The sequence below is a fragment of the Bubalus kerabau genome, chromosome X (assembly GCF_029407905.1).
Source record: "Bubalus kerabau isolate K-KA32 ecotype Philippines breed swamp buffalo chromosome X, PCC_UOA_SB_1v2, whole genome shotgun sequence".
Taxonomy (NCBI): Eukaryota; Metazoa; Chordata; class Mammalia; order Artiodactyla; family Bovidae; genus Bubalus; species Bubalus kerabau.
The window spans coordinates 158,781,361-158,802,611 of NC_073647.1; the positions used below are offsets into that span (position 1 = coordinate 158,781,361).

At 51.8% G+C, this 21,251-nt stretch overlaps 1 protein-coding gene across 6 annotated transcripts in view; it reads right to left on the reverse strand.

The window, feature by feature from the left end:
- LOC129639827 (F-box-like/WD repeat-containing protein TBL1X) overlaps positions 1–21,251 on the reverse strand; it is a 244,773-nt gene that overhangs the window by 13,652 nt on the left and 209,870 nt on the right. For all 6 annotated transcript variants that reach the window (XM_055565087.1, XM_055565086.1, XM_055565085.1 and 3 more), the window contains 7 exons: positions 15,770–15,915; positions 10,915–11,179; positions 7,273–7,405; positions 6,128–6,269; positions 4,530–4,593; positions 4,298–4,395; positions 1,869–1,929 (listed from right to left, as the gene is read on the reverse strand). In XM_055565087.1, coding sequence (XP_055421062.1) covers positions 1,869–1,929; positions 4,298–4,395; positions 4,530–4,593; positions 6,128–6,269; positions 7,273–7,405; positions 10,915–11,179; positions 15,770–15,915 — 909 coding nt within the window. The remainder of the gene's footprint in view (positions 1–1,868; positions 1,930–4,297; positions 4,396–4,529; positions 4,594–6,127; positions 6,270–7,272; positions 7,406–10,914; positions 11,180–15,769; positions 15,916–21,251) is intronic.

Here is a 21,251-nt window from a genome sequence, read left to right on the forward strand (position 1 = left end):
CGGAGGAGGTGACGCACATGGATCAAATCATGAAGACTGGGTTGTCAGGGGCTGGGGAGAGGGGCACTAGAGAGCGCATTCTTAATGGGTGAGGAGTATCATTCTGGGGTGACAAGAATGTTCTGGAGCTACAGAATGGTGAATGCTCTGTACATTCTGCCCACTGGAAACACACACATGGACACAGACACGCAGACCTACACACAGAGGCACGCACAGAGACACACGGACCCCCCCCCCCAAGAGACACAGACCCCACAAATAGAAACACACACCCACCCACACAGACACGCCCCTCCAGAGAGATACCCACACCCACAGACCCCCCCAAAGATACATCCCTTCCCACACACAGAAACACATCCACACATAGACCACTTCCACAAAGAGAGACACACACCCACACACACAGACCCCTTCCACAAAGAAACACACACCCACACACCCACATACCTACCCTTTCCACAAAGAGACAGACACACCCACACAGACCCTCTTCCACAGAGAAAGACACACACCCACACACAGACCCCTTCCACAAAGAGACACACACCCACACACAGACACACATCCACACAGAGACCCTTTCCACAGAGACACACACCCATACACAGACACACACCCACACACAGACACACATCCACACAGAGACCCTTTCCACAGAGACACACACCTACACCCAGATACACACCCACACACAGACCCCTTCCACAGAGACACACACCCATACACAGACACACACCCACACACAGACACACATCCACACAGAGACCCTTTCCACAGAGACACACACCCACACACAGACACAAACCCACACAGACACACACCTCTGGAGAGATACCCACACCCACAGACCCCCCCAAAGATACATCCCTTACCACACACAGAAACACACACACACATAGACAGCTTCCACAAAGAGAGACACACATGCACACACAGACACATACATGCACACACAGACACACACAAACAGACACCCCTTCAACAGACAGACACACGCCCACACACACACACCCCTTCCACAAAGAGAGACACACACCCACACAGAGATGCCTCCTTCACACACAGAGACTCCCCTACAGAGAGACACATACACAGACTCCCCCTGCAACACATACACATCGCCACACAGAGAGACATACACAGAAACACACAAACAGACCCACATACACACGCTCACAGGTTGGGCGCCCAAGCTCCCTGCTCTTGAAGCCCGGCCCACTTCCTGGGGAAGGGGAAACACAATTCTACAAAGGCTCAGCACTCCCACCTTCATCCCTGCTGTTAAGAGTAAAGCGGTACCAAACACCCCCCGCCCAGCACCCCTAGAGATGTGTGCAATGTGGAGTCCCCGAGCACAGCCACAGAAGACACGGGCTGACCGCCTCTCCAGCAGGGCGAGGTATGCACAGGGCACCCCCTGGGGTCTGCCGGCCGTACCAGGAGGGAACGAAGGACCGCATGCCTTTGCCAGTCATGCCGAGGACCCTGCAGGGTATCTCTCCTCCCAGTCTGCTTCTGCAGGACCACACCCCTCCCCTTCTGCTTGGAGCCCTCCCCAGGCACCGAGGTGGGTCGCGCTGGCTTGGGGAGTCCTGGGAGCCAGCCCTGTGGTTCTGAGCATCACCAGGAACCCGGATCTGCCCAGCAGGAGAGACCCTCGGATGGCTGCCAACACATCACCTCAGGGCCACGATGCATCAGCAAACGTCCACCCCGCATGCTCAGCACTGCTCATGAGGCATGCCTTCTTCCGAGCATTCACCGTTACTTTAAGAGACCGTTCTCAGGACTCCGAATTCTTATTTTTGAATTAAAAACAAGAAAAGTTAAAAAAAAAAAAAAAGTATTGAAAAAGTACTCACCGGAATGAAACGGAAACTGTTGTTTGGCTTCTCCTGTGTGAGCATCCCAGATTATTGTTGTCTGTGCTCCGCAAAAAAAAAAAAAAAAAAAAAAAAAAAAAAAAATTTAGTTACTGATTCCTCCCGCAAAGTTATCTCCAGAAAAATTTGTCACACATGAGAACACAGCAAGCCCTTCTTTTTTTCTAAACTAGCACTGCTCAACTTAAAAGTTTCTAGTAAGCACAGTAAAAATTAAAAAAAAAACAAAAAAAAAAAACAGTAAAACTTTTTTTCACAATATACAGTTTTATTTCACTCCAGTACGGTGAAACTGTCACTTCAACGTGAATCAATATATTCGCATCGTGTGGCCTGTGTCTTTTTCGCCCACTCTTTGGAATCCAGGGTGTGTCTTACACACTTAAATCACCCAGACATCACACTTAGGAACTCAGCCACGCCCATCTGGTTATTATACTCCTCCGGACAACGGCAGCCGTTAACTGATATGCAGGAAGCTACCAATTTTGGTGGGAGTCCCATCTTTATCCTCAAACTTGAATACCTATCATTAAAAAAAAACTTTTCTTTTTAAATGAAGAGATTTTGGGTTGCACAGGACGTGAGATCCCAGGCATGCATCGAACGTACGTCACTCTGCACTAGAAACCGTAGAGTCTGAACCACTGGACCCAGCGGGGAAGTCCCAAACTTGAAAAATTATTAAAAAACAAACAAACAATGCACATCTAAAACTCCGTTTTGGAGCAATTTTCCAAGTGAAAAGCTGCAGAAATGGTTATTTCTGAAAATTCTCCTGACTGTCACTCAGTGAAGTGGGGACACCGCATAGGCTAGAGAAACTGGGTTCCACTGGTATTGCTGTACATATTAAGCAGAAAAAAAAAAAAAAAAAAAAAAAGATCTCCACGCCAGAAGACAAAGGAAGTCACGAATGCTTCTGAACACGTTCTAGTGTTGGTGAGACACTTGGGGAAGAAGCCGGAGGCAGCTCGATGCAAAACACTTGGAATTAATTCTCAACTGGAATTTTCAGCTACATTGGAAACTTGACGCCTCCCTGTCATTGACATTTTAACAAAGATCTTCCTTTAGGAAAAACTGGCTCTACTTTGTATCAACAGCATTAAAGTTCCTGGCGAGATACTGTCAGCACTGAGTGTGTTTGAAAACCTTCAGGCCAGCTCCAGCGCTGAGTCGCTTCAGTTGTGTCTGACTCTCTGTGACCCCAGGGACTGTAAGTCCATCAGGCTCCTCTGTCAGTGGGATTCTCCAGGCAAGAACACTGGAGTGGGTTGCCATGCCTTCCTCCGGGGGATCTTCCCAATCCAGGGGTCGAAGCCGCGTCTCTTATAAGTCTCCTGCATCAGCAGGCGGGGTTTTTTATCGCTAGTGCCACCTGGGAAGCTCTAGACCAATTAACATTTTTATCCCCCGCTCCAGTGTGTGGTTTATAGGATTTTAGTTCCCTGACCTGGTACTGAAGCTGGGCCTCTAGCAGTGAAAGTGCCAAGTCCTAACCACTGGACTGCCAGGGAAGTCCCAGCGATTTTTTGTTTGATGGAGATCGGTCCTGAGTGTTCACTGGAAGGACTGATGTTGAGGCTGAGACTCCAATCCTTTGGCCCCCTGATGCGAAGAGCTGACTCATTTGAAAAGACCCTAATGCTGGGAAAGATTGAAGGCGGGAGGAGAAGGGGACGACCCAGGATGAGATGGTTGGATGGCATCACCGACTCGATGGACATGAGTTTGAGTAAACTCCGGGAGCTGGTGATGGACAGGGAGGCCTGGCGTGCTGTAGTCCATGGGGTCGCAAAGAGTCGGACACGACTGAGCAACTGAACTGAACTCTTTTTTCTTAACTGAGCCAGTCACAAGTCTGGCACGGCAGAGAATATATAAACACTTTCACAATTCTGACACAACTTCATATACCACATCAGTTGTTGTAACAACTTACTATCAGTTCAGTTCAGTCGCTCAGTCGTGCCTGACTCATTTGCGATCCCAAGGACCTCACAACTTACTCTGTGTTACCTTAAACACACACTGGGAAAAAGGAAACATGACTTATCCAAAAGCTTTTATGGATCAGAAATACAGGTTAGCCACTCTGGGTTAAGCACGCACAGAGGGCCAAAGCCAGTATCCCTAACTTAAATTTCTTCCCTGAGAAGATATCATTTTCAAGAACACTGTTATTATTCCTGCCACAGTTGATTCATCACGGTAGACAGTCTCTCACTCAGAGGCTTCTAGAATTCCAGAAGATCAAAACCACAGAAGCTCACAAAACCTCCCAACAAGGCCCCTTTGATTTGTTAAGGGGGAGGTAGAATTTCCAGAATTCAAAGAAACCGTGATGTTTCCCGAGAGATTCAACATAGATGAAAAAAAGCAAGGTATCTCACGCAAACACTCACTTTGTCTACTCCAGCACTCAAAATGTAATTGCCCTTCTTGTTCCACTTCAAGGCGAAGATGGGGCCTTTATGTTGGCCTAAGGTGCTGGCCAGGTTACCTGGTAGGTTAAAAACAAAGAGAGAAATCAGGGTGACTTCTGAGACACGCTCGGTCTGTACCCCGGATGATGGCAACTCAAAGTACCCCCTCTTCCAACGCTGACGCGAGGGAGGCGGGGCCGGGAGGACTTACCATCCTCTGTCCATATTCTTGCAAAACCATCATAGGAACCCGTAGCCAGTAGTGTCCCGTCACTCTGTGGGCCAGAAACACACCAACACAAGCTATTTATTCGAGCCTGCACGCGGGGCCTTCATTCCCCGAGCAGGGGTCGGTCAGACTCACGGCCCCTGCAACAGAGCTGCAGACTCCTGACCTCTGGGCCACCAGGGCAAGTCCCAGGCTTCCTTCCCCAAAAATCATCACAAGGCCAGGGGGGCGAGGAAAACACACCGCACCCCGTCACCAATGACGACATCAATAAAAGACACCGTACGAAAAGTTACTGAGTGACTTTGGGAGACCTTGGCAAGCTTTGAAAAATAGCTGCAGATACTATGACGAGAGAAGAGCTTGTGATGAAATGACAGGACATCCAGGAACGTGATAAACTGTTGGGGGGAATGCAAACTAGCACACCCACTATGGAGCACAGTGTGGAGATTCCTTAAAAAACTGGAACTAGAACTGCCATACGACCCAGCAATCCCACTGCTGGGCATACACACCGAGGAAACAAGAACTGAAAGAGACACGTGTACCCCAGTGCTCATCGCAGCACTGTTTATAATAAATAGCCAGGACATGGAAGCAACCTAGATGTCCATCAGCAGATGAATGGGTAAGAAAGCAGTGGAACATATACACACTGGAATATTACCCAGCCATTAAAAAGAATGCATTTGAATCAGTTCTAATGAGGTGGATGAAACTGGGGCCTATTATACAGAGTGAAGCAAGTCAGAAAGAAAAACACCAAAAAAAAAGGAAAGAAAAACACCAATACAGTATACTAACGCATATATATGGAATTTAGAAAGATGGTAACGATAACCATGTATGCGAGATAGCAAAAGAGACATAGATGTACAGAACAGTCTCTTGGACTCTGTGGGAGAAGGTGAGGGTGGGATGATTTGAGAGAATAGCATTGAAACATGTATATTATCATATGTGAAACAGATCGCCAGTCCAGGTTCAATGCATGAGGCAGGGTGCTCGGGGCTGGTGCACTGGGATGACCCAGACGGATGGGATGGGGAGGGAGGTGGGAGGGGGTTTCAGGATGGGGAACACATGTATACCCGTGGCGGATTCATGTCAAGTATGGCAAAAACCACTACAGCATTGTAAAGTAATTAGCCCCCAATTAAAATAAATTAATAAAGTAAAATCAAAAACAGAAAAAAATAAACTGTATAGTCCAAAAAAAAAAAAAAAGAAAAAAAGAACGTGATAAAGAGAAAGTGAAAAGATGCTGGAGAGCTGTGTGTGTGTCCGGGCACAGATGCGGAGGGTCGGGTGGGAAGTTCGCATCTCCCTGGGCACACCTCAGGGTACCCCCACATAACAGGCTCCCTGATAAAGCCGCCAGACTCCTCCTGCTGCCGACGTGCAGCTTACTGAACACCATTCGGCTGGCGGTCGGCCCGGACCCCCGGGTGGGCTGACCCACGATCCCGTCCCCTTTCTGGGGTCCGCCCCAGCTCCGTCCAACACCACAAGCCGTCTCCAAGGCCGCGGGGACGGCACAGGTGTCCCCGACGGCGTCCGGGAGGGAGGCAGCTTACGTTCCAGTCCAGCGAGGTGACGTCTTTGTTACTGGGGACGTCGTGGCCCCCCTCCCGGATACAGTGCCTCAGCACCAGCTGTGTGGACCCCCCGTTGCTGTTTTCATTCAGGTTCCATATCCTGGCGGTCGAGTCTCCGGACCTGCGCAAGGAACACAGCCAGCCCTCAAGCTCCCGGGCCCAGAGCAAGCAACACCCACCACTGCTTGTCGCCTGGCTGGGTCTCTGTCTTTTTAATGTCGCTCCAAAAAAAAAAAAAATCACCATGGTTTTCTCTCTCCACTCTTAGGTGCCCTAATCATTTTAAATGTCTGCGCATAGCTTTCCACACAGCTGAGAAAACAGCTGAATATGGACTTTTGCACAGGCTTAGACACCCCAAGGGCTCCCCCCTGCTCAAAGCCCTGCTCTGTACACTCTGAGAAGATTTCACACATGACGTAGAAAGGGAGTGTCTATCCCAGGAGGAAGGACTCGGACACCTGGACCCCAGCACCCTCCAACCTGACCCTGGAAGACTTGGACACCTGGACCCCAGGCACCCCCCAATCTGATCCTGGAGGACTCGGACACCCAGACCCCAGGCACCCCCCAACCTGACCCTGGAGGACTCGGATACCTGGACCCTGGGCCACCCTTCAACCTGATCCTGGAGGACTCGGATACCTGGACCCTGGGCAACCCCCAACCTGACCCTGGAGGACTCAGAAACCTGGACCCTGGGCACCCCCAAACCTGACCCTGGAGGACCCGGACCCTGGGAACCCCCCAACCTGATCCTGGAGGACTCGGAAACCTGGACCCTGGGCACCCCCCAACCTGACCCTGGAGGACTCGGATACCTGGACCCTGGGCCACCCTTCAACCTGACCCTGGATGACTCGGATACCTGGACCCTGGGCAACCCCCAACCTGACCCTGGAGGACTCAGAAACCTGGACCCTGGGAACCCCCAAACCTGACCCTGGAGGACCCGGACCCTGGGAACCCCCCAACCTGATCCTGGAGGACTCGGACACCTGGACCCTGGGAACCCCCCAACCTGACGCTGGATGACTTGGACACCTGGACCCCAGGAACCCCCCAACCTGAGCCTGGAGGACTCGGATATCTGGACCCCGGGCACCCCCGGCCTGACCCCTTACCCCGAAGCCAAGAGGTCACTGACAGGGTTCCAGGCACAAATGAACACCTCGGACTCGTGGCCCCGAAGGACGGTGGCTTTGCTGGGCGGGATCTCCACGTCTCCGTCTATTTCCATTGGTTTCGAGTGATTATCTGTCGTGGGGAACAGGACAGGAAACGTGTCTCACTGACATGGAAGAAACCCATCCATCCTCAGAGCATGTAAGCTGGACAGATAACTTCCTCCGCTGCACTGCCAGGTCACTTGTGATGATTGTAACCAGGGGATGGCTTCTGTGAAGTCTTCACAGTCTCCAGATTTGATAGGGAATTAAAAACTGGTGTTTATTCTTTGTAACTAGGGCCAGGCTCATAGGTAATAACAATGGGAATGAGACTGGACACAGACAGACAGCTGTCTCTTGAGCAGAATTTGAAGGTTCCTTCTCTCTATTTCCACAGTAAAAAGAAGCATATTTTGTTACATTTTCCTAAGAAGTCAATGAGGAGAAGGGGATGCAGAGGATGAGACGGTTGGATGGCATCACTGACTCAATGCACATGAGCCTGAGCCAACTCCGGGAGATGGTGATGGACAGGGAAGACTGGTGTACTACAGCCCATGGGGTCTCAAAGAGTCAGACACCACTGAATGAACAAGAGCAACACAAGTGAAATTAGTAGTTTCTTAATACCAAAGGCCATCTCACTCTTTGTTATATGCCTAGAACTTAAGTTGTGTTGTTGCTGTTTAAGTCGCCACGTCACGTCCGCCTCTTTGTGACCCGGCTTCTCTGTCCACAGGGATTCTCTAGGCAAGAATACTGGAGTGGGTTGCTGTTTCCTCCTCCAGGGGATCTTCCCGACCCAGGGATCGAACCCGCATCTCTTAATGTCTTCTGCACTGGCAGATGAGATCTGTACTGCTGAACAACTTAGCAACTGAACAAGTCAGTTGCAAACACTGCTGCTAGAATGCAAGTTATAATTCAAATGTCAGTGGGAATAATTAGGATACATATAAAGTTTTCTCAGCACAAGTTCCTTCTGTAGACGGGACAAGTGATTTTATAAGACATCTTCCTGAGGGGGCACCTCCTTACCTACGAAGCTCCCACACGGACACGCCATCCTTCTTGCAGAAGGCTGACCACCCACAACCCCTCGGCCTGCTAACAACCTCATGGTCTTGGGACTCAAATGCTATTTTCTTACTGGAGCCAAGTGTGTTCCAGGCTTTTGAAGCCATGCAGACACACCCCAGACGACCCAACGGGGACTCCAGGTTGTGAAAGGCTGGTGGCAACAAGTCGTGGTAGATGCCGCACAGAAGAGACTCATCCTGGATCATGCTTTAGCGTTAGGTCGCTCAGTCATGCCAGACTCTTTGTGACCCCACAGACTGTAGCCCACCAGGCTCCTCTGTCCATGGGATTTCCCCAGGCAGGAATACTGGAGTGGGTTGCCATTTCCTCCTCCAGGGGATCTTCCCGACCCAGGGACTGAACCTGGGTCTCCTGCCCCGTGGGCAGATTCTTCACCATGTGAGCCCCCAGCAAAGTCCTGAAAAGTAGATCCACTTTTCCCCCTTCTATGCGGCACAAGAAATAAGGTTCTTGAAGGTCAGAATGAAGTCTAACCTCAGACGCTGTACGTCTGGCTGAAGCTGCCTTTTAACAAGAGCAGGTGGGACAGAGCAGAAGTTGGAAAACAGTGGACATGCATGTGTGTGTGTGTGTCGGTGGGGGGAAGTTGGTGGCCGGCCCTCAGGTGGAAAGTAACCCCACTGCAGAGGCCCCCTCAAACGGAGGAGGAGCTGGGAGCTTCCAGCACACCTGTCTCCATGTGGCTACGCCCCCTTGGCATTTTAGATTGAAAGACACGGTGGAGTTTGCAAGGTTTCTGTCACAGCAGTGCGAAAGCAGATTTCTCAAGCCTCACCAATTACGCTTCCTTTCTGGGGTGGAAGGTGAAGAAAACAGGGACGTTCACCTTCTGGGCTGTAGCTGAAGCAAACGAGGACGTTCACCTTCTTCCTGTTTCACTTTTAGCACCTTGACGGAGAGACCCCACGGGACTGGGCAAGCCCACGAATGACATGCGGGCACAAGCCACGTTATCTTTTCTTCTCCTTTCCTGGGCCCCTGTCCTGGAGAACCTTGTGAACATTGATTATGGGGCCTGCTGATGGGAGGTCATTTGATTCGACATTGCACAGACAGTCTTGAAGCCGTCCTGCATGGCAGCCTGGCCCTTCTCTCTGCCCAGCGGTAGAGCCGTGTCCCGACTCCAGTGGGGAGAGGCCTCGGCCCGGAGATGACAATCTTCCCCCTCGGGCGTGCACAGCACCTCGGAGGGAAGGGGCGTTCAAAATAGGGAAGAAGACACACTCACTGGCAGAGACTTACATGCACGCACACACACGCACACTCTGAATGTAGAACTTCCTTGAAGCTGTCTCTGAATTTGTAAGCAGGAGGTTCTCTGGCCTTCCCTGGCGGCTCGGATGGTAAAGAATCCACCTACCAGTGCAGGATACGCAGGTCCAATCCCTGGGTCGGGAAGATCCCCTGGAGAGGGGAGTGGCTACCCACGCTCCAGTGCTCTTGCCTGGGGCATTCAATGGACAGAGGAGCCTGGCGGGCTACAGTTCATGAGGTTGCAAAGAGCTGGATATGACTGAGCAATTAAGCACTCTCTAACTTGAAGCTCTCTGCCTCATTTTGCACAACCTTTTGGGCATTAGCTAACAGGGACCCTACTGCAACCAACCACATAAGCCAGCATTTGCTATGTGGGCCTGGTAACCTCTCAGTGACCATGGGCTCTGAGTGCCATGTCAGAATCTGTCCGCAGGGCAGGACAGTGCAGGGCGCCTCCAGAGACGAGACCCTCCTGAGCTGGGCGGTATTCAAAGGGCAACACGACTCCCTTTACACCAAGTGAGCTGTCAGAGGAGCGGAACTCCTACAGCTGAGGATGGGCAGGTATTAGAAAGTCACGTCATCGGAACCACGTATACAATTAGACAGCCAGCGGGAATGTGCTGGGGCTTCCCACGTGGCGCTCATGGTAAAGAACCCGCCTGCCCATGCAAGAGACGGGGGCTCGATCCCTGGCTTGGGAAGAGCCCCTGGGCGGAGGAAACAGAGACCCGCTCCACTACTGTTAACTGGAGAAGCCCGTAGACAGAGGAGCCTGGCGGGCAACAGTCCACGGGGGTTGCAGAAGAGGCGGACGTGACGGAAGTGACTTCGTGCACACACATGCACGGGAATATGCTGTTGTGATGCAGGGAGCTCTGTAAACAACCTAGAGGCAGGAGATGGGCTGGGAGGGAGCTTCAAGAGGGAGGGGACATATGTATCATGTGTATACCTATGGCTGATTCGTGTTGATGGATGGCAGGGGACCTATGTATACCTACGCAGAAACTGGTGTTGATGGATGGTGGAAACCAACATGATACTGCACGTTAATTATTCTCCAATTAAACAAACAAACCACGTCTAAGGATTTCAATGGGAAAATTGGAGCAAGAAGGCCTCCTGGGTGCAGAGTAAGCAAACGCTAGCCAAGGCCTGCAGGACACCGTCCAGCGGACCCAGCCAGAGTCGGAGGACACTAGAGAAGCCCGCCGGGACCGGGCATCCCACACTCACTGATGGCGTGTGCTCCGTTCTCCTCCCCGTTGACCGTGGCCTCGCCGTTCTTTGGTGGGTTCTGCTGGGAAGCGGCCGCGGGGGCCGCCGTCGTGGCCGCTGCTGCCGCGGCTGCTGCCGCCGCTGCGGCTGCTGCGGCCGCGGCCGCCTGCTGCTGGGCCAGCTTCTCCCGGAAGGCCTGCTGCCGCGTCTGCACCACGTCCGGCATCACCGCGTCAATCAGGGACAGGGACTCGATGGGGCGGCCGTCGAACACCGTGCCGTCCTGCGGACAGAGCCCCGGGGAGGGGGGTGGATCAGCTCCAGCTGGGCGTCTCCTGGGTTGGAAACGCAGGTGCCTGAGGCCCCGGGGAGGCGTTGGGGGCTGGCCCGGGCTGGGACTGGAAGGGGTGGCCCATAGACACCCAGCACTCAGTCAATAACAACATGAACCCAGATGTGAGGGGGCCACCCTGAGCCTCCTGTTTCCCGTCACGACCGGAGGCCTGCAGTGGTCTCAAAGGAAGGGGGCGATCCTGCTCCTCAGGGCAGGGGGGCATCTGGGAAAATCTGGAGGCGTGTCTGGTGGTCATGACTGCGGGGGGGTGCAGCTGGCATGTAGTGGGGAGGGACCAGAGATGCCACCCAACATCCTGAAGTGCACAGGATGCCCCCTCCACTCTACTCCTAGAGAGGAATGGAGTGGTCCTCAAGAGTGGAGAGTGGCGTGAGAGACCCCGCCCTTGCTGGATGCTCTGACACGTCTCTGGCTCAAGCTGGAAAGTCCTGCCCCCTACCCCACAATCAGGCTCTGATTCATAGCATATCTTTCCATCTGACATTATCAAACGCATGTACTGCCATGTGAAGTGACTTCCAGGGACTCAGGATGCAGACAAATGCAGCCACGATATTGCTAACAACGGCACCGCTGAGTTACCACACCTATTTCCTCAGCTTCCTCTGACTTTCCGAGTTTCCATCGGGGATGAAGAAAAAAAAAAATCTCCTACCCTCTTAGAAAACACAGGAGGGAGTGAGAGAGTCCTTTCCTGAGAAGGTGCTCTGATTATTAGAGTCACACGAAACTCCGGGCCTCTCACTGTGCCTGCTAGATGTTCAGACAAGTTTTAGACCGTTGTTCCCTCATAAATCAGGAAGAAGTGAAGGACGTACGTATCACCTAAACAGTACTCGAATGAAACAGCACCCCAGCCAACTACCGGATACTACACAATATTTGAAAATTAGGAAACAACAGAAAACAATGTAGAACATGGCCAAAAGAAGCCACCCTCATCCCCTGATTCTGCCCATGGAGTGGCCAGTGTTGACCGGCTGGCCAGACGGCTTCTACAACACCTTCCTTCTTTGCATATTCATGCCGCAGACGGATGACGATTTTGCAAAAGGTAGCAACTGCGCAGAGTAATAAAACGCTTCCTTGCCTAAACTCTAAGCGCGCACCATCTCACTCGTAACAACCGGAAAGCTAAGTGATCAATGAGACGACCTTGCAGTCTCCTCTAGGCAATGTTGGACTTTGAATTGACAAGGGAGAGAAGGTATGGAAATGAAAGACATGGAAACTGAGTGTGTGTGTGTGTGGATGTGTGTGTATGTGTGTGTGTGTGTAAGTCACTCAGTCATGTCTGACTTTTGCAACCCCTTCTCCAGGCCAAAATGCTGGAGTGGATAGCTGTTCCCTTCTCAAGGGGATCTTCCCAAGCCCACGATCAAACCTAGGTCTCCTGCATTGCAGGTGGATGCTTTACCATCTGAGCCACCAGGGAAGCCCAAGAATACTGGAGTGGGTAACCTATCCCTTCTCCAGTGGATCTTCCTGACCCAGGAATCAAACCTGGGTCTCCTGCATTGCAGGCAGATTCTTTACCAGCTGAAAATTCTTTGCCTTTACAAGGGAAGCCCATATGTGTGTGTATGTGTGCCTGTGTGTGTGTATGTGGGTATGTGTGCCTGTGTGGGTATGTGTGTCCGTATACATATCTATTATGCGTGTGTGTGTCTGTGTGTATCTGTGTGTGTGCAGGGAAATCTGATCACGGCATCGCACAATCTGAGAGCTGGGGTCCTGTACTCCTATCCCCATGCATGTTTTGTGGGGAAAAAAAAAGAGAGAGAGAGACTTAGATGGGGTCACATTGCCAGCAGAAGTTCCCAGGCACCCCGATGTAAGAAAAGGAAAGAGGAGATTGCCTGCTGTCAGGCAGGAAAGCCTACAGTATCCGCAGACAGCCGGGTGTTCTCTGAGATGCGGGGTTTTGGAAAACGGCAGAGGAACCCATCTGAGATACGCTACTTCTGTGATTGCAAAAGCTGAAGGCAAAGTGGAGGTAAATGCTACGAAGAAAAGACAGGCCTGCAAGGATGAGAAAGGGGAAGAGCAGGCGGAGGAAAGTGTGGAAGGGTGCAGGGAGATGGGCTCGAGGGTGGGGTGATCGTGGGAGCGGACTTCTGGTGGTAAAGGGGAGGGGGCGCATGGCCACTGAACGGGGTCAGCTGTGCTGGACGTGCTGGAACAGAAAATGGGGACTTGGGGCACAGCGGTGTGCTGGATGGAGGTGAGGTGTGGGTAAACGGAGGCAGGACGAAAGAGAAAGGGTGGTAAGTGCAGTTACAATCAGAGGGACTCAGACTGAGACTCCGGGAAGACCCGGACGTCACAGGAGGCCCCGGGATCCTCAGGACAGTCCCCAGATGGAAGCAAAGCAGGTGGGAAGGGGAGGTGTCTTGACCCTTCACCCTTTATCTTTAAAAGGCTTCAGTTCAGTTCAGTTGCTCAGTTGTATCTAGCTCTTTGCGACCCCCTAGAATGCAGCATGCTAGGCTTTCCCTGTCCATCACCAACTCCCGGAGTTCACTCAAACTCATGTCCACTGAGTCAGTGATGCCATCTAGCCATCTCATCCTCTGTTGTCCCCTTCTCCTCCTGCCTTCCATCTTTCCCAGCATCAGTGTCTTTATAAATGAGTAAGCTCTTCGCATCAGGTGGTAAAAGTACTGGAGATCCAACTTCAGCATCAGTCATTCCAATAAACACCCAGGACTGGTCCCAACCTCCCGGAAGCAGCTGTGCAGTGAGAGCTCTAACAAAGCCATCGCTTGAAATAACCCTCTTGAACTCAACAGTACTCAGATCTCTCCGCTTTGATCTTCTGGGAGTGCCCTCGCTCAGGTTCACATAAAACACAGACTCTAGGTGAGATGACTCACAGGGTCCCTCTTCCATCGAACTGCTGAGAGACATCCAGGAGGAAGGGTGATTTCTGTGCCCGAGGCTGGCCCATGCCCGTCATGAGGCATGGCTGAGCCCTGAACGAGGCGGGTCTGACCTGCCAGGGTCCACTACACGCGGATGGACGTGTTTCAGCACGTTTACCACTGTTTGCCCTCCAGGGCGGGCGGAATCTGCAGATACAGAAGGGCTGACTGTGTGACCTGAGCACCCCCTGTGGATTCCGAGAGACGACTGTATAAATCAGCATCCTTTTCCATGCATCATGATGACCGCTTTACGGTTAACGGTGTCAGATTCTTGATCTCCAAAGAAGATTTAGCTTCGGGACCAGGGACCAGGCTTGATCACTCAAGAGCTTTTGTGTAGCAGAAGTTTTATTAAAGTATAAAATGGGACAGAGAAAGCTTCTGACACAGATATCAGAAGGGGGACGAAGAGTGCGCCCCTCACTAGCGTTCAGTTCAGTTGCTCCGTTGTGTACGACTCTTTGCAACCCCATGGACTGCAGCACACCAGGTCTCCCTGTCCATCAGCAACTCCTGGAGTTTACTCAAACTCGTGTCCATTGAGTCGGTGATGCCATCCAACCATCTCATCCTCTGTCGTCCCCTTCTCCTTCTATCCTCAATCTTTCCCAGCATCAGAGTCTTTTCCAATGAGTCAGCTCTTCGCATCAGGTGGCCAAAGTACTGGAGTTTCAGCTTTAGCATCATTCCTCCCAATGAACACCCAGGACTGATCTCCTTTAGGATGGACTGGTTGGATTTCCTTGTAGTCCAAGGGACTCTCAAGAGTCTTCTCCAACACCACAGTTCAAAAGCATCCATTCTTCGGCGCTCAGGTTTCTTTATAGTCCAACTCTCACATCCATACATGACCACTGGGAAAACTATAGCCTTGACTAAAGCAAGGGAGCTATATCCTTTCTCATTAATTATTACAATAAATCAAAAGAATGTCTCAAGTCTGTGAAAACTTTACCAGACCCACTCACATAATTTACATTGTAAGATAACAGGATTAGCCAGAAGGTTTTCAGGAAGAAGAAACTGTTCTCAAGCAGGAGATACATTGTTGTTATATAATCCTTAGGACAGAGTTTAAAGTGAGCTGTTTATGTACTCATGGGTTCAGGCTTAAAAAAAAAAAAAAAAAAAACTGTTTTATGTGCCTAAGACTTAAGGAATGTCAAGGGAAAAAAAAAAAAAAAAAAGATGTTTGTCCTTTCCTCCTCCTTGAGAATTCTAGGCCCCTATCTTCACCTTGAGAACCCCAGACCCCTTTCTCCTTCTCCTCCTCCTTGGGGACTCCGGACTTCTTACCAACCTGCCTAGGCATTGCCTCTCTCAGTGATACCACTGTGGCTAACCAGTCCACAACCATCTATGGGGCCTTGGGAGCTGGCTCCTTGGGTATCACAGCATTGGGATCCCCTGCTGGAGAAAAGGATTTAGCACAAAGGGAGAGGGGACCCTAATGCACTGGGAGAGGCCGTGGCAAACTCCCTTGCTAAGGTCTTCTCAGAGCGCCCAGGCTCACCAGGGTAGGGGCGTGCTGCAGGGCCCACGTCCTGCTCCCCACCGCCTCCCCAACCCCCGGAAGGAGGGCCCACGTTACCTCGTTGATGCTGATTTCGGCCTCCACATACTGCAGGCCCTTCTGCAGGATGGAGATGAGGGCGGCGGGCGGCACTAGCGTCCCATTGATGTTGGACTGGCTGATATGGCTCTCGATACCGAATGTGAACGCCGAGTGGGAAAAACCTGCAGAAGCACATGGGAGGTGGAGTAGGAGCGGAAGTGGGGCGGGGAGGGGTGGGTGTAGGGGAGGTGGGGACGGAGGGTGGGGTTCCATGAGGCCTGGACTTGTAGCAGGCACCCCTGGGGGGTCAGACGCACCCAACGAGTTATGGGGCAGGGGGGTGGGGTTATGGTCATAGGATACCCAGCCTCTGCTGTGGGCAGTGTCCCAGAGACAGATAGCAGACCAAGGTGTGACTGCGTGAAACAGCTGGTAAAAAAGCAGAGGCTTAAAAAAAAAAAAGAAAGCGCCTTTCCAGCACCATTATTATTATTTAAACAAAGAAACAACCTATTTAAAAAAAAAATTTTTTGACTACCAAGTGCCGCAAGTGGGATCTTAGTTCCCGGACCAGGGATCAAACCCGTGACCCCACCGCACCCCCGCACTGGGAGCTGAGGAGTCTTAACCACTGGACTGCCAGGGCAGTTTCCCGCTCCCCCCATACCCAACCCTTTTCAGAGTTATAAAAGCAAAACAGAGGTGACAGTCTGCCCCGGGGTAGATGTTACAGAAATCGGATCCCAGGCTCTGTGTGCCTGGGTTCTGCACGGCTCCTTCCAGAAGCTCGCGCTGATACTGCTGGCAGGAGCCCCCTCCCAGCGTTCGCGGCAAATGAAGCTCACCACCAACCGTGGGAAGAAACACGAGGCGGTTCTGCACCCATCGCGGGGTAACCTTGAGTCGCTTTACGGAACTGGGCATGTCCCCACCCGGCCCTTGGCTAAGGGCTGAAGGGTCCCCCCACACCCTGCAAAGCCCCCGCAGCACCCTCGTCAAATGCCTCTGCACGAACCCACTGGCAACACTGGGCAGGTGCGAGGTGCTCACAGATAAGGCGTGCGCGGAGCTGCCTGGATGAAAACACGCAGGGAGAAAGACTGGGCCGCTGACTACACGGAACAAACGAGGCGTGTTTCAAAGGAGACTGCCGTAACAAACGAGGCTGTGTCAATGAAGGAGGCTGCAGGGCCAGGAAGGAGGTTTCAGGGGCTTTCGGGTTGGGGAGGGAATGGTCTGAGGCATAAGTTTCCCCTCTGCTCCATCATCACCTGTTGGGGGGTCCCGGGGACCCCACCTCCATCACTTATGAACATCTTGCCATCAAGACTGGCTCATCCTATGTGCTGGGGTGGGTAGGGGGGTTGGGGAGCGGGAGTCTCATGGGGGAATCTGCACACTGCCTCCCCACCTCACTTTCCTAGGACACCCCCTTCATCAGCCGGATGATGGGCTGCCCACCCCCAGGTCCCCCAGCCTCCATCCGGGTCAACAAATACAGCCAGCCTCTGCAATACATGGAACGGCCAGCAAGATGGCAATGTTACTCCATGAAAGGAGAGCCCTGTCTGCAAACGTCCCTTTCTCTTCCCCCACCCCTCCTCCTCATGGCCTGATTATTAAGAATATATGCAATAGGCACTTGATTCATATTTATTTCCAGAGTAATACTGTAGAGCCTGCTATTAACTTCCCGTGTTATTTCTTTACAAGCCAGAACCACCTACATGAGACTGTGCAGGAGAGCACCTTGGAGGCCTTCTCTCCAACACAGGGTCCCTGCGCTCCTGTTGTTGGAAGGGCATGAGCAAAGAAGGCCCTTTGCAAATCAGCCTTCTGTTTTTCCTTCTGACTTGTTCTCTCTCTGGCCCTCCTTTGCCCTAACCACTCCCACCACAACAGAAACATCCACCCCCGTCTTCACCAAAGACCTTATTCTCTGCATCTCTGCCACCACACACAGAGTCTAAATCTCCAAGCTCTCTTATCCAGTTTCCAGCAAGGGTGCACGAGAAAAACCCAAGGTCAGCAGACAGAGGAGGACCAAGTGGGTATCACTGGCGGAGAGACGCCCCAACCTCCATTCAACCTCCCTTCCTACATACTCTGGTCCACCCTGGCTTCTGTCTTGTAGAATTCTTCCCGGGTGAGCATCTGACCCACTGACTTTTTCCATCTCCTTATCTGTGTCTCCACCAGCAGATCGGACAGAACGCTGGACTGAGAGTCATCTGCTTCCCTCCTGGTATCGTCACAAGGTCCAGAGCAGGACCACGCCCACTGGGGGTAATAACAAGACACCACCCGCCAGCCCCGACACGGTTCCCACAACTGACCAGGTCTTGCTTCTAACTGAAGAACAGTTCCTAATTCATGTAAGCCTCCCCACGACCACCTTCCCTCCCTGCTGGCTCAGACGGTTAAAGAACCTGCCTGCAATGCTGGAGGACCTGGGTTAGATCCCAGGGTTGGGAACATTCCCTGGACAAGGGAATGGCAACCCACTCTAGTATTCTTGCCTGGAGAATCCCATGGACATAGGAGCCATCGGGGTCGAAAAGAGTCGGACATGACTAAATGACTAAGTATGCACAGGACCATCTTCAGTTTCTCCCTTGTACCCTTCTCTTCTTTTTATGAATCAGGTCCCGAGATCACCCTTGGGGTCTGACACAGGCCACGCACTAGCTCCCAGCTTGTGGCTGGACACCCGTCTCTCAGTCCACCACAAAATTCCACCTGGAATCTTCTGCAGAGCATTCCCCCAGGGCACAGCGTGGGCTATGGCCAGGGCCCCCGACAAATAACATCTCAGCAACTGACGGAGCAGCGGTCAGAGAGAGGTCACACTTTCGGTGTATGTCTTTGTCCGTTCCAGCTGCTGTAAGAAAATCCCACAGCCTGCGTGGTGTCAGCCACAGACATTTATTTCTCACAGTTCTGGAGGCTAAAGTCCAAAATCAAGGCACTGGCACGTTCAGTGTCTGCTGAGAACCACTTTATGGACCAGACACATGACTACGCTTTCCCCGTAACCTCAGGAGCAAGAAACCTCTGTGGGGCCTCTTACAAGGGCACTAATTGCATTCACGAAGGCCCATCCTCAGGACCTGATCAACTCCTAAAGACTGAACTTCCAAATATTAACTGGGGATAGTTGTTCAGTCGCTCAGTTGTGTCTGACTCTGCGAACCCACGGACCGCTGCACACCAGGCTCCTCTGTCCTTCACCATTTCCCAGAGTTTGCTTAACTCATGTCCACTGAGTTGGTGATGCCATCCACCATCTCATCCACTGTTGCCCGCTTCTCCTCCTGCCTTCAATCTTTCCCAGCAACAAGGTCTTTTCCAATGAGTCAGTTCTTCACATCAAGTGGCCAAAATGCTGGAGTTTCAGCATCAGTCCTTCCAGCGAATACTCAGGGTTGACTTTCTTCAGGATGGACTGGATGGATCTCCTTGCCGTCCAAGGGACTCTCAAGAGTCTTCTCCAACACCACAGTTCAAAAGCATCAATTCTTCGGCGCTCAGCCTTCTTTATGGTTCAACTCTCATATCCATACATGACTACAGGAAAAACCGTGGCTTTGACTCTATGGACCCGGGTTACGTTTAAACATATGTATTGGGGGGAGGCTTGCAAAAATCAGTCTACAGTCACCTTGGAAATCTGCCATCTCTGGGAAGGATGCTACCCTTGGGGTGGCCCAGCCTCCACCACCATCAGCGCCCACCCCACCCAATCGGACCCCAGGGCTACTGAGCATATTCACTTGCAGTTTGCCGGTCCTATAGCTTCTGTGCCTTAAGCCTGTTCAGCTTTCAGCGCACCCCTTCTTCCACCCAACAAGACGTGGAGGAACAAAGAACGGACTATCAGCGGGTAGAGGGAAATGCTTGGGACTGGCTCAGTGGCAGGCGTGGAAGGTGGTGAAAAGGGGCAGGAGAGAGAGCTTGGTGGCACCTGGATGACCGATCCACGTGACGGCTCAGTGTGAGTGCCGCTGGTGTGCACTGGGGCAGTCGCTGAAGCTTGCAGACCTGCCCAATACTTAGTAAGAGGCGTCCCCGATGAAGCACTCCTCAGGAAGGTTTCTCAACCGTCACATTTGGACCAAACTGTTCTTTGTTGTGACGAGTGCTATGTCCTAGGCATTACAAGATTTAGCAGCATCTATGATCTCTACACACTAGATGCTTGTTTTTTGTTTTGGGGTTTTTGTTTTTTTTTGGCTGCCCCGCATGGCATGTGGTGCCCTGCCCTGCATGATCTTAGTTCCCGAACCAGGGACCGAATCCATGGCCGTGGCAGTGAATGTGCGGAGTTCTAACCACGGCACCAATAGGGACGTCTCATTACACACTAGATGTTAGTAGCAAGCCTTCCGCAGTCATGACAACCGAAAATGTCTAACTAACCCCACCACGGCAGAGAACCAAAGACCCACAGGAACCACACCCCCCTTAATGACACACTCCTCAGGTCTACACCACGCACACGTCTGCTTCATTTATAAACACCATGGGTGGATTGCTGTCACTGAAAAGCAAGTCAGAGAATTCAGGTAACACATAGTAATGGGGGGGGTAGGGCAGGCAGATAACCAGGTGAAGTAAGAGTATTTCTGAAGAGAAAAAAGGGTATAATCATGATAAGATGGGAAAGGTTTGCATGTGCTTCAGTCACTCAGTCAGGAGAAGGCAATGGCACCCCACTCCAGTACTCTCGCCTGGAAAATCCCGTGGACGGAGGAGCCTGGTGGGCTGCAGTCCATGGGGTCGCTAAGAGTCGGACACGACTGAGCGACTTCCCTTTCCTGCACTGGAGAAGGAAATGGCAGCCCACTCCAGTGTTATTGCCTGGAGAATCCCAAGGACGGGGGAGCCTGGTGGGCTGCAGTCCACTTTTCACTTTCATGCATCGGAGAAGGAAATGGTGACCCACTCCAGTGTTCTTGCCTGGAGAATCCCAAGGACGGGGGAGCCTGGTGGGCTGCCATCTATGGGGTCGCAGAGAGTCGGACACGACTGAAGTGACTTAGCAGTAGCAGAAGCAGTCACTCAGTCGTGTCTGCCTTTTTGTGACCTCCATGGACTGTAGCCCACCAGTCCATGGCAATCCCTCTGTCCATGGGATTCTCCAGGAAAGTATACTGGAGTGGGTTGCCATGCCCTCCTTTGGGGGATCTTCCCAGCCCAGGGATCAAACCCACGTCTCCTGCATTACAGGCATATTCTTTACTGTCTAATCCACCAAGGGGAAGATTTATACTACATTTTTTATAAGGCACAACAAGACCATCAAGAGTTAAATATGCACCCCATCTGTTCACTGCAGCATCATTCACAATAGTCAAGACATGCAAACAACCTAGATATCCATCAACAGGTGAACAGATAAAGACAACATGGTACACACAGAAAATGGAATATTACTGAGCCAAGAAAAAGAATGAAACAATGCCATTTGCAGCAACGTGGATGGAACTAGACATTATCATACTAAGTGAAGTGAGTC